The sequence below is a fragment of the Anabrus simplex genome, chromosome X (assembly GCF_040414725.1).
Source record: "Anabrus simplex isolate iqAnaSimp1 chromosome X, ASM4041472v1, whole genome shotgun sequence".
In the NCBI taxonomy this organism is placed as follows: Eukaryota; Metazoa; Arthropoda; class Insecta; order Orthoptera; family Tettigoniidae; genus Anabrus; species Anabrus simplex.
In genome coordinates, this window is record NC_090279.1 from 203,124,788 (window position 1) to 203,143,613 (window position 18,826).

Genomic DNA, 18,826 nt, shown 5'->3' on the forward strand with positions numbered 1-18,826 from the left:
TATGTATGTATGTATGTATGTATAGAGAACGATTATTATTTAAGATGTTTACTATATGACTGAGGTGTACGCGGAAGTCATTTCAGAATTTCATTCCTAATTTAACATTAATTAGTATGTGTAAACGTTTCTCTCGCAGGACGCCGGGCGGGCAGATTACTCCTGGGGGAGAATTCTGTCCTTTAATTTGTAGCTTGCAATCACCTGTCTAAATGAGATGTTTATTTCTTTTCACAGGAGCGATGTGTAGACGCCTCGCCTGCCTCTAATCTAACTGGCTCTGACTTTACATCTCCCGTCATGGTCGACTTCGGGAACGCACCCAAGGATCGATGGGTTTGTCCCAACGACCGACAGTTGGCGCTGCGAGCAAAGTGAGTATGTTACAGAGCCATAGTTATGTTACCAACAAGCTGTTCCCTAGGATTTATTGCTACAAATTTCGTTACGCTAACTGCAATTTAGTTGTTTAAAAATTTGCTATATTTTAGCTTCAAAGCAGAATGTCTGTCTGTCTGTCTGTCTGTCTGTCTGTCTGTCTGTCTGTCTGTCTGTCTGTCTGTCTGTCTGTCTGTCTGTCTGTCTGTCTGTCTGTCTGTCTGTCTGTCTGTCTGTCTGTCTGTCCCTTTTACAAATCTATACCGTTCCACCAATCTGAACTAAATTTTGTATACAGAGTGTATCAGAACTATACCGACAAAAATCAGGGCTGCTCTTCTTGTTATGTTAAAAACGATGGAGCAATCAGATTGGCGGAGAAAAGTTTTCTTTCGAGAAAATCAGGTTACTACATGTCCTACCAAAAGTTTAAGGACACCTGTGTATTTCATGAATATGATTCCTGTCCTTAAATTTGTAGTCTCAGGAGTACAATTGAGGCAGTGAGTGAGAGAGTGGGCTATGCCAGATTTGGGTGGAACTGAGATATTTAGAGTTTTGCGTTTGCTCTAATAATGGGAAAAACATTCCTATTAACATATAATTTATTGTTTACCATTTCAAAGCATACATTTCAAATTCTTTAGGAAATTTATTTACAAGGTGTAATTCCATCATTTAACCGGCTCCTTAGGCCCCTTTCCATCTGCAAACAACCAAAGGAAATAACTTTGCATTACTACCTATAGGTTAGCTAACAGTACATACCCAAGAATTGCCTTAATTACCTGGTTGCTATAAAAAAAGTCCTTTATAATGTCCGGCTCCATGCCTAAATGGTTAGCATGCTGGCCTTTGGCCATAGGGTCCCGGGTTCGATTCTCGGTGGGGTCGGGAATTTTAACCATCATTAGTTAGATTCGCTGGCATGAGGGCTGGTTGTATGTGTCGTTTTCATCATTTCATTTTCATCACGACGCGCAGGTCGCCTACGGAAGTCAAATCAAAGGACCTGCACCTGATGAGCCGAACATGTCCTCGGACACTCCCGGCACTAAAAGCCATACGTCATTCCATTTCATCAAGCAGTAGTCACAGTTTCCTTCGAGGCATTCCGATCGAAATGCAGAGAGACGATTGTATGCTGCAGTTGCCCTTACTTGACGTGCTCGTATCCCTAGAGGTATGATATCCTCTTCTTTAGCTTGCCATTCGTAGCACACTTTGCATGTAGCTGTGTGAGGTATTTTGAAGCCGATATTAAATTTCGTATTAAATATAGTCCTGTATGTGCCACAACTAACACTCTTCATGCCAGTATCATCTCTTTCTTCATTGTATACCGTACATCTCTGCAACTGATGTCACAACTCGAATGATTTTTTTTTTTTTTTTTGAACTTTCTTACTTAGTGACTTACATACAAGGGAATTTTTCTTAATATGGTACATTACTGATTTCTCAACTTCATCATTTAACTTATGCTTCTAATTACCGTGCTTACCTTTGAGATCCACATGAGGTGATACTATCGAGCTGGTACAGACGTGCACATTAATGGTGTCCCGACATAAACAATCAACACTGCCCCACTCCAGTACTGAAAAGAAGGGGAGAGAGTAAAGGGGTAGTGTTGAAGGCCAATCCAGTACAAAACATGGGGGAAGGGAGTGAAGGGGTAGTGTCGAAGGTACAATGACTCACCTTCTCGCTTAACGCATTGCTGCATGGACTGCATGCAGACAGCCCGAAATGGGCACAGTGGCGGATGTATTGAAGTACAGCATTAGGTTACCTACTCGTCCGGCCCCGCGGTGTAAGGGGCAACGTGTCCGGCCGCCCCGGTTTCGATTCCCGGCCGGGTCAGGGGGTTTTAATTGTAAATGGTTATATCCCTGGCCTGGGAACTGCGTATTTGTGTCGTCCTTAACGTTTCTCACATTCAACACTCAACACTTCCGCAATTCCAATTACATGCAGGTTCATATATTGTGCAACTAGGGGCAAAAGAACTATATAGGTCGACGCCCCGAACAAATAGCATTTTAACATTAAAAAATTAAAAAGTAACCTACTCTGATAATTACAGTATTAAGAGGTAAAGGAGGTTTTTAACCGAAAAGTATTTTATACTAGTCAGGAATATTTTGTAGCTGCGTTATATCGGGTCTACCAATCCTTCACCTCATTCTTGCCATATTTCTATCCATCTCCAAACTGTCTTAAGACTGCATGGTATTGCTTGTGCTATTGCTTGGGGGACCTTGTGAGCCTCCCACATGCCAATAATACGTCCTCGATTCACCTGTGATAAGATAGGAGCCATCTTATTACAATGTTACAGTATAACGCCGGAATACACACACTGTGTATTCAGCACTACCTGTTCACTCCCTTCCTCTCCTTTTCAGTACTAGAGTGGCCTTCAACACTATCCCTTTACTCTCTCCCCTCCTTTTCAGTACTGGAGTGGGGCAGTGTTGATTGTTTATATCGCGACACCATTAATGTGCGTGCGTGTACATGATGATGATCCTTCGCGTTCAGATTCACCTCCTTCCGGCACATTAACGCGTACTCTAATCCGACGTTTTTACACACTTTAGCTCTTTTGCACTTATCATCATTTATAACTCGTTTCTAGGTTTTTCATAGCAACTCACTATTACTTCTCGTTCACCGTCGCAATTTTGTACACAACTAACACGTGTTTGAGAATAAGCGCAGTGATTGGCCAGCTCGCATAGCCGACAGACAGCGCACACATTGAATGCTTCTAGCTGCTTGGCATTCACAGAAAATAATGTTCTTTAAAAAAGGAAGGAAGGAGCCTGCGGAAGTTTTTGATATTTTACACACTGAGAGATGAATGTAAGCCCTACACAAGGGTACCAATAACTCATTTCTGACAAAATCTCGGCATAGCCCACTCTCTCACTCACTGCCTCAATTTTTACATGGAATTGGTACATATTTAGAAGAAAATTTCCTGAAATTTTCATTAAAATATCGCTCTTTGTTTTGAAGTAACTGATTTTTTTTGGTTTATGGTCATTGGAAAGAAAGTTGCTATATTTGGAATACTTGAGGAGATCTCGACGGTGCAATATGGGGAGTACATTAAAAATGTTTTATTATGGAGAAATATTTATAATTGTAATAGAGTAACAGAGTGTGTTCCCATTTTAAAAATTCTCCCCGTAATAGAACCACAGAAAGAGGCCATAAAACAAACATTGGACAGGAGATCCCTCAAGCTGCATCACAGGAATATCTTAAAGACCTTTAACAGGAACGGAGTGGCCGCTTTCGTACGATTTTAATAGACTGTACATGGCGAGCGGTTAAGAATGTGAAGGGAAGATAGAACATTCAATATTTGTCGCCGTTCTTTTGTTGGTGTTTGGCACAGAAACGCTCGGCTTGTGGGCAATATGTCAAACTAAACATAGCCTCATTTATTTCAGAGTTCATTTGTTTATCAACATGGCTGCTGTTGCGTGTTCCAGATAGGCGATGTCGCATGACGTGGCATGGGAAAGTCCCTCACGCGCTGACATACTAACTTCATTATCGATTGCTCTTTTTTTCACTGTACGTGTGTGTTTAGCGTGGTCTTTCCCCAGAACACACAATCATAACTTTTCCCCCGATCACACCCTTTTAGAAAATAATATCGGAGGAACAAAATAACATCATATTTCCTTTTGCTTAAGGATGACTTATAAAAAGGTCAGATAACTCCTCTTGATATAGACCGACTCTTTGGATGAATGGTCAGCGTTGAGGCCTTCGGTGCAGAGGGTCCCGGGTTCGATTCCCGGCCGGGTCGGGGATTTTAATCGCTTCTGATTAATTCTTCTGGCTCGGAGGGACTAGATGTTTATGTTTGTCCCAACACTTTCCCCTTCATATTCATACAAAACACTACACTACCAACCACCACAGAAACACGAAACAGTGATTACATCCCTCCGTATAGGGTTGCGTCAGGAAGGGCATCCGGCCGTAAACAGGGCCAGATCCACATGTGCGACACAGTTCGCACCCGCGACCCCACAAGTGTGGGAAACGCGATAGAAAAAGAAGAAGAAAAGAAGATAACTCACTTTGTTTTTCGCTGCCCTTTTCAATAGTTATGAAAATTTAATACCGGTACTCCTTCATTCGTAATTGAGTTTATAACACGTTTTTCCATACAGTATGTTCTGTGCTTCGACCATTCGGCCGTATCTGGATCGTAACATTTTCAAACGAGCTTGCCTGAAATAGTGCAACATACAGTTGGCCGTGACTGAATAGGGATAAGTAGACACCCACTTTTCAAAGCGTTTGCCCCTGCGCTTTATTGATGGTCATACAGAAGGCCAGTCGACTTGGTACCTTCCCGTCTGTACGTACGTCTACTGTTTTCTCTTACCTGCATGTAAGTTATTAGGAACGTTCTGCCATCTGTTGAATACGTTCAGAAACTGGAGAAGGTCACAGAATCAAAGAGTATCTAGCAGAGAATATTATTCTTCCATCAGAGGAAGTGTATACTCTTTGACTTGATAGGTAGTAATCAGTCGCTTAGCAACCTGCTACGTACAGAATGTATTGCGGGTTAGGGTAAGCTTTCCCCTGCAATTATTGGAGCGATCATTTAATGATTTGATTTTATGACTACTCAAAGTTGGCTGAACTTAGAGACTGATGATTCACCAGCAGGTAATTCTGGAGAGAATAAAACAGAAATGAAGCAAATCGGTCCAGTAGAACGGACGGACGGATTTGTCAAAACTGACCCTCTTGATATAGAGATTAGAATTAAACTTGTAATTACTTCCTATGAGTTATTAAACCAAATAGATATAATTATGTTCTGCAATTGGGTAAGAAAACAAAAGTATTATTTTCCAACATTGATTGTAAAATATGTAGAAGGTATACCGATATCACATTTTATATACTTTTTTTTTAAATTTTTAACCGAATTTGTTTTGTTGTCTTCTACCATTAACATTTTAACAGAATATTACTTTTTTGTCGTTTACACAGTCTTATTTCTTTAACAGCATAACCAAAAGAACCTTCGCTACTTTCTGAAGTCTTGTTAATTAGTCTCTAAATAAATAGACCTCGTAGACTTCCTGCCAGATAATTATGTACAAATATAAAATGACTATTATTAATTGTGGAAGGAATGAATGATTGTCACAAGGTATGATAACCAAAATTAAATCCACAACCTGCTAAGAAAATATTGAATGGTGAAAAAAGGTACTTAAATAAAATATTGATTTATACCAACTATACATAATACAATTTTGGAACTGTTTACATATGTACAGATTGCCACTTTCCAGAAATAGCCTAAACTTAAGTCTGTCTGTCTGAACAAGTTTTCATACCCCACGCTGAAGGGGTGGGGCGGGCCACGTAGAAGTTTACGCCTTTTCTCTGGCCAGGAGGTTAGTCGGGGTGGAGGAGAGTTGTGGGATGGAAAGAGATGGTTGGGTGGAGATTTGAAGGGTTGTAGAAGACAGAGGGGCGTCTCTTTATTAACTGTTTTGGGGAAATATTCAGATTTACATCCAAACCAGGTTCAGAATTATATACAGTTACATAGAAGCAGATTCGAACGTATGAAATCATTCTTGATGGCTTAGCTGTCATCTTTTCTTGAAATCAATCAATTGGACAATCAAATTCAAAATTGTATACAAACAATTTTTTTTCAATCATTCAGTATTATATTCTGATAGGTTCAAACAAAGTAAATATTTCTTGATTGCTTCAAGCAAGTTGCATATTGTTTATAGACTTAAATTTGTTAACTGCCATCTTACCTTGCAACATAAGGAATCATGAATTCAGCATTACAGACGGACAAATAATTCGGAATTATATACAAACTAAATTTCCAATCATGCAGTATTACACATAGACAGATAGAAGCAAATCAGTCTTGATAGTTTGAAACATATCATACATTTTTACGAGCTAGAATTGTTAGCTTTCAACTTTTCTTAGAGTATAGGGATACAATCGTCAGAGTATATACAAACAAGCAGGGTTAGGATTATGTACAAACAAGTTAAGTGTTTCTTGATGGCCTGAAGTATTGCACTTTCCTTTTTTTTTTCTTTTTTAATGTTTTTATTTTTCTTATAATTTTGAATGTACTTTTGTGTAACTTTTTATTATTTTTATTCAACTCTCTTTAAACCTTTTTGTCTTACTGAAATGATTAGCTGCTTTTTGTTCTTTTTTGCCATCTCTCTTTCACCGTTATAAATCAATGGTTCATGTTACGAGCAAACGCAAGTTCAAAGTTAGATGAATACAAAGGAAATGTTTTGATGGCGTGAAGTATTACTCAATTTTGCATACATATATGTATATACATAAACTGATTTATTGAGAATTATTTAATTGTATGCATAAACGTAATAACTATATCTGTGTAAATAGTTCGAAATACACGTGTATATATACATAGACACATTTAAACACACCCACATATACAGGGTGATTTCTTCCACTGTGTACAAACTCTAGGGATTGTACGCGGAAAAGATACGGAACAAAAATGGTCTAAGGAACGTATGTCCGGAAATGCATGATGTCCATGCTAGCGATCATGTATTCAATAATACTTTGTTACAGAGACTGCAGGCCAATACGCAATGTACCATGCCGCCACAGTTACAGTATGCGTGGTTTCCTCGTAGAGGGTGGTACCGTTGTGTCCGAGTCATGTCTTGTGCTGACTCACCGGGTAGTGGATGTGTTACAGCGTTGTACACAATGGTTCTGTATTCGATTCGAGAGCTTCCCGACATGGTGTTTACTTACGGCAAGGCAAATGTCAACGGGCGGCGGGCAGCACGATTGTATCGGGAAACCTATCCCCGCCGACAACAACCACAGCATTCAATGTTTGCAACAGTGTTTCACCGTTTGTCTCAGAGAGGGTCATTTAAGGAAGCAGGAAATCATGAATGACGTACCCGCCCTGTTCGGACACCAGACGTGGAGGGAAATGTGATTAACACTGTGGAAGGCGACCGCCGTGTCAGTACCAGGCAGTTGGCCTGCCATTACCGGGTAAGCCAGACGACCGTGTGGAACATTCTCCATGACCCTTATCACTTACAGCGTGTGCAGGACTTACTAGCGACACACTTTCCACATTGGGAGCGGTTTTGTCACTGGTTTATTCACCAGGCAAACATGATTCCTGGATTTGTGGGATCCATCCTATTTACAAATGAAGCCACCTTTACGTGGAGTGGTAGCTTCAACTTTCATAACAGTCATCTGTGGGGTTGCATACAGAACCCCCATGGTTCGGTGCCAGCGAATCATCAGCAGCGGTTCACCAGGAATGTGTGGGCCGGGACAATAATTGGTGACCGTGTTTGGGACCAGTCTTCCTTCCACGTCGCCTAACAGGCCGGAACTATCGGCGTTTCTTTCGGGTGACTTTGCCTCCCCTGCTGGAAGACGTACCATTGGTGATTCCCATGGTTATGTGGCTCACTTCGCCGTGAACGTCCGGAAGCATCTCAATCGTGTCTTCCTTGGTCGATGGATCGGACGAGGAGGTCCAGTTGCATGGCCTGCTCGTTCACCAGATCTCAAGCCGTGCGATTTCTGGTTATAGGGCCATCTCAAAAGTATCGTGTATGCAGAGCCCATTCCGGATGAGGAGATACTGGTGCAGCGTATTCATGCTGCCTTTGACACTGTTCGGATGCAGCCTGGCCGATGTGAACGTGTGAGACAGAACATGCTACGGCGCGTACACACATGCGTGGAGGCACATGGAAAACATTTCCAGCACCTATTGTAACTGTGGCAGCATGGCACAGCGCGTATTACATGAATAAATGATCCCTAAAAAACAAACCATACATTTCCGGACACACGTTCATTAGACCTTTTCTTTTCTGTCTCCTCTCCTCGATCAGTCCCTAGAGTTTGTACACGCTGGAACAAATCACCCTGTATATATACAGGGTGTTAGGTGTATACCTGCAGATATTTCTTCTAGCAATAGAGAACGATGTGACGAACCACTATATATCAAACTTTTAGTAATTCTCGGAAGTTATTTTCGAGAGCAAAGAGATACGATGTTTTTAGAATAGGTAGTATGCCTTGTTCTTGTGAATGAATAGCTTCCCTTTGAGAACAGGCGAGTCACGCGCCATGTGTGCCAAACTGGTTTCTGTTTATGTTTACGTGCAACAGCTGAACACCACCTATGCAATGCACGAGATGTTACGTAACATACTTGTCAAACTGGTTTTATGTTTAAGAGCAACTGAGCTACGATAACAGCTGAAGGTGGCTACTACAGTAGCGTATGCCTTGTTACGTTACATTCTCGCCAGACTGGTTTCGTAGTTGTCAGTATTCAGTTTCTGTCTTAGGTGCTTCAGACGACCCTGGTCATCGGTTTCGGACCCTGGAGATGTACCGAATTCTCAGCGTTAATACTGGTTCATTTGCTGTTATGTCCTTTAAGGGATTGGGATATGTGTCGTCATCAGCCCCGTGGTCTTGTGAGTATGAAAATGACCTGAAAACCTGAATCGGTGCGGGACCTGTACGAGCGTGTGATATAATTTTTGGTTGGGATAGGCGCGCCGGGGCGTGAAATACAGTAGATCCCCGTTGTGCATTGCGTAAGGGTAGAAGAAAGATGGCAGGTCCTTACGCCACCGAAAGCAGTCATGGGATGCCCAAATGAGTAGCATCGGAATTGAATTATCGAAACACATAGAACGTTTAGTTTTAAAGGAATATTGGACATATTATACAACTAAATAAATTAAACGTACTTACATTTCGTGCCTCCTTCCGGGCTGAGTTGCTCAGACGGTTGAGGTGCAGGCCTTTTGACTCCAACTTTACAGGTTCGAACCTGGCCCAGTCCGGTGGTATTTGAAGGTGCTCAAATACTGTAGGTCAGCCTCGTGTCGGCAGATTTTCTGGTACATAAAAAGAACTCGTGCGGGACTAAATTCGGGCACCTCAGCGTCTCAGAAAACCGTAGAAGTAGTTAGTGGGACGTACAGCACTTAACGTTATTATTATTATTATTATTATTATTATTATTATTATTATTATTATTATTATTATTATTAGGTCATTAAAAGCTGAAATACGTGGAAGAAAATAGTAAAATATGTGTGGTTTAAGAGGAAACAAGATGAAGTGTATGTCACGTGAGTTAGCATCGGTCGCAATAGTTACCTACAGATTACTATGCGTAAAACGAGAACCAGGTCAAGCTCGTGGGGATGAGTCAGCTGTAATCTGTATTGTGTTTAAACATCAAACATACACATCAACAAATATAAGAAACATAAACAAGGTTACACGTTAGAGACATGTAGCTATTAACCTGAACGCCAGGCCGACGGTCGCTTTCATGAGTACAGATGAGTTATCAAATTATACACAATCCACAGATGTCGAACATATCTAAGAAGATTCCGCCACAACTATATTACATTTTATTATGATTGTGCTAATAACAAATCGCAGCAGCTATTGGCTTTACGTCGCACCTACACAGATAGGCCTTATGGCGACGATGGGACTGGAACGGGCTAGGACAGGGAAGGAAGCGGCCGTGGCCTTAATTAAGGTACAGCACCGCCATTTGCCTGATGTGAGAATGGGAAACCACGGAAAACCATCTTCTGGGCTGCCGAGAGTGGGGTTCGAACCCACTATCTCCCGAATAATGGATACTGGCCACACTGAAATGAAATTAGTGTGGCTTTTAGTGCCGGGGGTGTCCGAGGACAAGTTCGGCTCACCAGATGCAGGTCTTTTGATTTGACTCCCGTAGGCGACCTGCGCGTCGTGATGAGGATGAAATGATGATGAAGATGGCACATACACCCAGTTCCCGTGTCAGCAAATTTAACCAATTAAGGTTAAATTTCCGACCCTCCCGGGAATCGAACACGGTACCCCTGTGACCAAAGGCCAGCACGCTAACCATTTAGCCATGGAGTCGGACTTACGCGACTGCAGCTTTCGAGCTCGGTAAATCGCAGCAGATTACGCTACTGCTTGTTGAGATGATGTTGGTAGAATACAGTATACCTGTTAAGACATAAGGCTGCAGTAGAAGAAGAGGAAGAAGAAGGTAACGAGAGCCACATAGTCAAGCAGCACACAGCTGAACAAAGTGCACATTAGTGACACAGACATAAGAGTGGCGTGGTCGCGGGAACTACAGTCGCATTCGTAACACACTGTTGTAGAAAAATAATGAACTAACATACAGTACGGGCTCCGTAATTCCAGGTGGACGGTAACAAGACTGTCTCGAATAGAAAAGTACGGATTTACGAACGTACACGAAACGCCTGTGAACAACATAATGTACCTATGTTAAACATTACAGTACAACAGTTTAGAAAACAAAAACATACAGATTGCATTAAAAGAAATGTTAAACTTACTTTTGTAAATTAACAAAACACTCTAGGCAATCTTCTTAAGTTAAATGTTAACTTATAGTTCCTATTTCAGTAATGATGAATATAAAACGATTGTTTTATTAAATATTTATACGTGACAACGACGACGACGATGATGATGATGATGATGATGATGATGATGATGATGATTGCTGTCTTAATGTCATCGGCCCTTAAAAACGCAAAGTGTCCTCTGTTTTAACTCGTAGGGAATAAGAAACAAAATATAAATTGCTGGAAGCCTTTCCCGATAGATTCATGAAGGGCGACCCGTGTTCTGTTCTGCCACACGATACACTAGCAGCATATAATGGTATTCGTGGTATTCATACACTGGCATTATTCAAATACTACTACTGATGCTACTACTACTACTACTACTACTACGAAGTAATTCGCGTACTAGTACGGACGATGATTCGCATCTCTGACAGCTGTTATTCAGGTCAAGGTCAGACAGACCGGTTTCATGTAGGGGTGGGGAACCCGTCCAGCCACATTTCCATCGCTAGGAACAACAGACAACCGGCATGTGACAGGTCTAGTGCTTTTGTCGAACTGCTTACGTGGAATATTCTCCCACAGTGCGATTTCAATATCATGGTCTTTTGGGAGTCCAACTCGCCGTATGCAGAAACAACCCGTGTTGACGTGTACGTAAATAAAGTTTATTACGTCAACGAAAGAATGCATGGGATAGAATTTCAAAGTGAGTAGTATCGGAATTGAAATGTCAAAACACATCGAACGTTTTACTTCATACCAGTACGGGACATGTTATAAACATAAATTAATTAAACGTACCTTCCTTTCGTGCTTACAACTGAAGAGAACATGTTTAAATATAAATGAGAACCTTCTAGCTTACTGCTGATTTTGCAGTGCCTATTCAACGTATCAAAATAAACGTTGCCAGGCTGGGTGGCTCAGACGGTTCAAGCACTGGTTTCATGAACTTAGCAGGCTGGATCCTGGCTCAGTCCGCTGGTATTTGAAGGTGCTCAAATACGACCGCTTCTCATCGGTAGATTTACGGGCACGTTAAAGAATACCTGTGGGCAAAATTCCGACACCGCGCGTCTCCATTGGCACGTGAAGATTTATTATTATTATTTATTATTATTATTAGTCTATTATTATTATTATTATTATTATTGGGCGAGCTGGCCGTGCGATTAGCTTGCATCTGTCGAAAAGCCACTAACAATATTATTATAAAAACTGTGTTAGTCTATTATTACTGACTATTATGAAAATAAAAGTTAATCGCCCCACTCAAACTTCGTAGCTCGTAATCTGTCAGAAAACACTAAAGAAAATAGTGAACTTTTAACAGGTCCGAATTATTATTAATATTATAATTGCAGACATGTCTCCGAAATTTCCGAAGCATGTACTTACAAATTGTTTTACGTCGCACCGACACAAATAGGTCTTACGACGACGATGGGAGAGAAAAGGGATACAAGTGGGAAGGAAGCGTTCGAAGTCTAATAAAGGTACAGTTCCAGCATTTCCCTGATGTGAAAATGGGAAACTACGGAAAACCATCTTCCCGGCTACCGACAGTGGAGTTCGAACCCACTATCACCAGAATACAAGCTCACAGCTGCGCGCCCCTAACCGCACGATCAACTTACTCTAAGCTCCAATGCCGGTCTGCGTAGCTTGGACGATAGAGCGCTGGTCTTCTGATCCCACCTTGGCAGGTTCGATGGCGGCTCAGTTCGGTGGTATTTGAAGGTGCTTAAATACGCCAGTCTCGTGTCTGTGGATTTACTTGCATTTAAAAAAGTACTGCTTTACAAAATTCTGGCAATTCAGCGTCTTCGAAAACCGTGAAAATTAGTTAGTGGAACGTAAAGATATTAGTAGTAGTAGTAGTAACATTATTATTACGGAAGTTTTAATTAAACGGGTCCGTTACATTACCTATCGGCACTTACTGTCCAGTAATTAGCCTTCTGTCCACCTCTGTGGTACAGTGGTTAGTGTGATTAGCTGCCAACCCCCGGAGGCCCGTGTTCCATTCCCAGCTCCGCCACGAAATTTGAAAAGTGGTACGAGGGCTGGAACGGGGTCCACTAAGCCTCGGGAGGTCAAATGGGTAGAGGTGGTTCGATTCCCACCTCAGCCACCCTGAAAGTGGTTTCCCGTAGTTTCGCACTTCTCCAGGCAAATGCCGGGATGGTACCTAACTTAAGGCCACGGCCGCTTCCTTCCCTCTTCCTTGTCTATCCCTTCCAATCTCCCCATTCCCCCGCAAGGCCTACACAAGACCCCTGTTCAGCATAGAAGGTGAGGCCGCCTGGGCGAGGTATTGGTCATTCTCCCCAGTTGTATCCCCCGACCCAATGTCTCACGCTCCAGGACACTGCCCTTCAGGCGGTAGAGGTGGGTTCCCTCGCTGAGTCCGAGGGAAAACCAACCCTGGAAGGTAAACAGATTAGGAAAAGAAGAATAAGCCTTCTATTAGAAATGCCCGGCGGCAATTCCACAGTAGACCGAGCTCGATAGCTGCTGTCGCTTAACTGCGGCCTGTATCCAGTATTCGGGAGATAGCAGGTTCGAACCCCACTGTCGGCGGCCCTGAGGATGATTTTCCGTGGTTTCCCATTTTCACACCAGGCAAATGCTGGGGCTGTACCTTAATTAAGGCCACGGCCACTTCTTTCCCACTCCTAGCCCTTTCCTGTCCCATCGTCGCCATAAGACCTATTTGTGTCGGTGCGACGTAAAGCATCTAGCAAAATCCACAGTAGCTATTTTTTCCTTCGAGCAATGTTCACGCATGGTTGCAACTACGGTTTTTGAAATCTGTCTCATTAATAACAATATGACTGAATACTTACAGCCTTTTCTTTCAGTGTCCACCGTCCTTTCATTGACCTGAAATGTTTATGAATAAGCATAGACAACTCGCATTGTCTATTGTCAGAAATTCATCGTAGACTGTCGCAATAACAGCACAGAAATGTTGCGCTCATTTTTCATTTACTTATTAACTATTTCCTTTCATTTTGTCAGCTTTGATCACTGAGTAATGCCATTGACGTCTTATAAATCACACACAACTACACAATACTTTATTCGCACGTATGTGCTGGTGCGTATCTTCGAGGTCACTGCAAGGATCCTGTGTACATTTCACACAGAGTACCCTAGACCGGTTTTCGAGTACAGCAAGTGGCCTGGCACGTGAGTCATACTCTCCTACTTGCCAAGCTTTAGGGGACGTGCACAACAACATGTGTTGGCCTGCGATAAGAAACAGGTACAACAGCCCTAGACTCTGCTACTGTACTTCCACTACGCGTGGACAGAATGATGTAACCGGCATATCCTGCTACGGCCGTTCAAAACACATTAGGTCCTGAAATATTTGGCTCAGTTATGGGCAAACTAATAGGACACGATAAAAAGTACATAGCATATATTGTGAGATGTCTTTTTCTTTGCCGACTAGCTTAATATCTGCACGTATACACCTAACACCCTGTATATACACACATACACATACTTATAGAACCAAACAACCAAATTGTATATTCTTAAGCTTTGTATGTATTAATAGAAATAGAACAGTACAGTAATCTACAAGAACTTGGTAGTACCCGCCTGTTTGACGTACGATCTAAAGTTAATCATTGTTCCGTGTTTATACCAAATGTGACGTGGATCGTGTAGAGGTGGTAAGAATGAAAGTGCTTGTAAATGGAGCGCTCAGACCGTGATGGAGTTCTCTCATCCTCTCCACAATCGGCCAAGTGTTCTCCTGCAAGCTTTCATTGCAGGCAATCATGGCCCCCTCCACTCCCCGCCGAGCGATCCTCACTTGTTTACCCTGACGCGAACAGCTTACTTCCACATAGCGTCGCTGATAAGACGAGGGCGTGTTTTTACACAACAGCAGGCAGCATATCAATATAGACTTCGTCGTTGTTATAAAAACCAGTTACTCCCCATCTTGTAACAGTTACAAAAGAACTCTCTTGTAACTTTGCGCTAATACAGTGATGGACGAGATGTTCTTTAAATTAACAGTTCGCCACAACATCCTGTTCGTAAACAACAGAGTTCTGAATCGCCTGCACTCCAGTGTTGCCTACTTAGGGGTTTTACCCCAAAATTTAGGGGGATTTAATCGTCCCAGAGGGAAACTTGGCGGGGGGGGGGGGGGGATAGCAGCGGCGTGCGGTGAACATATCCGTTACCCCAGCTGTAAAAAGTAAACACAAAAAAAAGCAATCGCAGCCCCACCTCTCTCTCTCTAAAGCCAACATTATTATTTAATAAACTCACTTGATAACTAGGTGGAAATATAACAAGCAAACAGATCAGATAATAAAAAAGAAATACGATATTAAAGAACTTATTGTATTGTAACTCACTTGAATGAGGATATTTTCAAACAAATACTCGCACGTATTTCCAAATTGGTATTCAGGGCAGTGACGGTGCCATCATAATAAGCTACAGCAGATTTTTAAAAATGTAGAGTTTCACCCACTGACACCTCGTAATAGTACAGTCATAATTTTCACGGAAATATACGGGGACAAACTTCTTGGTTTTTAACTTAGAAAAGCCTAACTTAAACTGAATGAACAAAATTTAGAAGGTATTTTACCGTTTTAGAGTTTCACTCGCCTACTGACTCGAGTGTTAAGTATAACAACTAACATGTACCCAAGCTAGGTGCTCTCTCGCCATAAGATGGTGCTAATCTCGAGCGAGGGCAACAGCCATCAGCCCGCTACTCCAAGACAAGGACGCTTGAAACTCATGCGTCAACCAAACGACTTGAATTTAGCTGGTGGTAGCTCTCTTTCACGCCGGTAAAGAAACCCATCTCACTGGAGAGACCTGGACTGCAATAGAGCGAACGGGTTATCGAAACAACTGTACTTGGCTTGACTTAGCTGCTTGCAATTTTTTAACTTGATACAGAAACGTTCTGAGGAATAATAAGACAGTGTAAATACAGAACTCGGGGGTCCAGTGCACGCCACTGGGGGACAGAAGAGTCAGGGGGGAATGTTAGAGGGGAAATTCTTTTTTGAGGAATTTTGAAAGCATATGAGGGTGACATAATTATTTTTTATTTAATTTCAATAGCATGCTTGGTTCCACTCGTGTGTTAGCATGACGAATATAAGAATATAAGAATATATTCGTCATGGTGTGTTTCCGTTTGATGAAATTTTTTGCCACAGTTTCGAGGTTAAATTCAATTGTTATTTCTTGATTATGGACGTGGAATATTGCGTTGTCTTTCGAGTTTCCTAGCGTCATGGTACTGAACAGGTAAAAGAACGTTCTGATGTAGGCATGTGAAAAGCGATGATAGTTTACGATCTTCTGCAAACTTGGCTAGCTCAGGAAGTTCGAATCACCCAGATGTAATTAATAAAATAAAATATCCGTATAAGTCACTTGTATTAGATATCTTACAATACAACAGCAAACACTCGAAAACGAGTAGGTTGGTTTTTTCCAATCAGAATTCCTCTTCATCTGTGAGTCTGTAGGTGACTTGAACAGCCCAGTACGGGAGGTACAGAATTTTCCGCAGCGATGGCAGATAGTCCCAGGTAGAGCAGCCATTGTTCTCCTTCTTCGTTCTTTTTCCTTCCTCCGTTGCCTCTTATCGTTCGCTATTCGCCTACGGTTTTCTTCGAAAAGTAGTGTGCCGCGATGAACTGAAGATCTCCAGGATGAACGGTTGAGGGCTAAGGTCATTGTGGCACATCTTCATGTTAGCAATAATTGAGGAGTATATTTCCAAAACGTCCTTTCTCCAGTAGCTTCTGTTTTACAGAACGGAGAAAAAACGAACAGAAAATGTAATTTTGAGTCTGACTCTCTCAAACATTCTTCTAGATAATTGTTATACATTCCATAATCCACCACAATCAAAGAATGCATTTAATACCATACCGTTAATTAGATATTAATACAAATGAGTTGGAGAAGGGACATTTTGGAAATATAAAAAGGATAAGAGACGTTTTGGAAATACATTTGAACATCCTGCATAGATAACTCTTTACACTTCAAAACACTGCTGACATGCGTACACTTCGGCATCTGTGGTAGTCTCTTCTGAGCATAGAGTTTTCGTTTCTTAACATTTTTTCCTCCACTCCTCCTCATTCCTAGTACGTTTTCTCCCTTTTCTCAAGGGAGCAGGAACTACTCCACAGTTTTTCACACTATCTTCATTTGACTGTTTTTCTGCCAATATTTTGCGTGGAAACGAATGTAACAGTAAACACCTGACAAAAAGTATGTCCAAACTTATTAAATATACCACACTATATGCGTAAAAGCACAATAACTTAGCAAAAAAAAAAAAACGCACACGAAGTACAAGGACTTGAATGTATTATTACACCATAACCTGTAGTTCAATTGTTTTCCTCAGGAAATGTCACCACTACACAATTATCACCATATTGTCCGACTCGTTGGCTGAACGGTCAGCGTAATGGCCTTCGGTTCAGAGGGTCCCGGGTTCGATTCCCGGCCGGGTCGGGGATTTTAACCTTAATTGGTTAATTCCAATGGCACGGGGGCTGGGTGTATGTGTTGTCTTCATCGTCATTTCATCCTCATCACGACACGCAGGTCGCCTACGGGAGTCAAATAGAAAGACCTGTACCTGGCGAGCCGAACCCGTCCTGGGATATCCCGGCACTTAAAAGCCATACGACATTTCATTTTCATCACCATATTTGCAAATAAATTGCATAAAATGCTCGTTTTGCATTGCCTTTATATCTAGTTGTATTGGAGGATAAGAGACAACTTTGAAACAACAATGGTAGTCCTTGTTATACAGTATAGAGGAGAAGAGACATTTTGTAAACATCATTGTGATGCACTCCAGTCAGCCATATTGCTGTGGAGAAGAGACTCTTTGGAAACATAGCTCATATTTAACCGTGTTTTGTGTTTATAAAAAGGACATTCTGCCTTAAAAAACTCATCACCATTCCACGGAGAAAGAGATGGACGTTATCAATGTACCCATAAGTAAATTTCCTCAAACTGTGGAGAAGGGACGTTTTGGAAATATGCTCCTCATTATTACATCCTTAAATCGCTTCCTCTGACCTCCCAAACAACTTTTACTCACTGTTAAATCAGAGTAAAACACTTGCTTGGGAATGCGATTGTGAGGCATGAGTATTACATGCCCTGTCCATCGTAGCCATGGCTTCTATACTGGCGGTACGCTGAAATTTGTGCGTCTATCTTGCCAGGTTATATACAAAATTCTCCTTAAACATTGCTGGTGATATTGTTCCAACGTTTTAATATGCCGCCTGTAGCATGTCCACGATTCAGACCCATATAGTAAGCTGGAAACTACAACTGAATTGTGTACGAGGATCTTTGTTGCAACATTATGATTGTCAAATACTCGGGATATGGCAAAAGATGCTCCAGCTCCAGCAATTCTTTTAAATACACAAGTACCACCAGAGGAATAGGCTTATGTCACTCAATGTACATTTCTAGGTTGACAAATTCAGCTTCGCATAATAACCTTTTTTTTTTTTTTCATTACTGGAGTCCTCAGACACCCATCCCCTCGTTGGTAATATAGAGACACAAATACTTTGTTGTCCGCCTCTGTGGTGTAGTGGTTAGTGTGATTAGCTGCCACCACCCGGAGGCTCGAGAGGTTAACTGAGTAGAGAGGGGATTGATTCCCACCTCAGCCATCCTCGAAGTGGTTTTCAGTGGTTTCCCACTTCTCCTCCAGGCAAATATCGGGATAGTATCTGACTTAAGGCCACGACCGCTTCCTTCCCTCTTCCTTGCCTATCCTTTCTAATCTCTCCATCCCCCCGCAAGACCCCTGTTCAGCATAGCAGGTGAGCCCCGCCTCTGGGCGAGATACTGGTCCTCCTCCCCAGTTGTATCCCCGCGACCCAAAGTCTCAC

General features: G+C 41.9%; 1 protein-coding gene across 1 annotated transcript in view; it reads left to right on the forward strand.

Moving 5' to 3' along the window:
• Positions 1 to 300: 300 nt before the first annotated feature.
• The window catches only part of Rph (Rabphilin), a 180,355-nt gene continuing 161,829 nt past the window's right edge, over positions 301 to 18,826 (forward strand). Inside the window, exon 1 of the mRNA XM_068230981.1 lies at positions 301 to 374. Within this exon, the coding sequence (XP_068087082.1) occupies positions 301 to 374 (74 nt within the window). The remainder of the gene's footprint in view (positions 375 to 18,826) is intronic.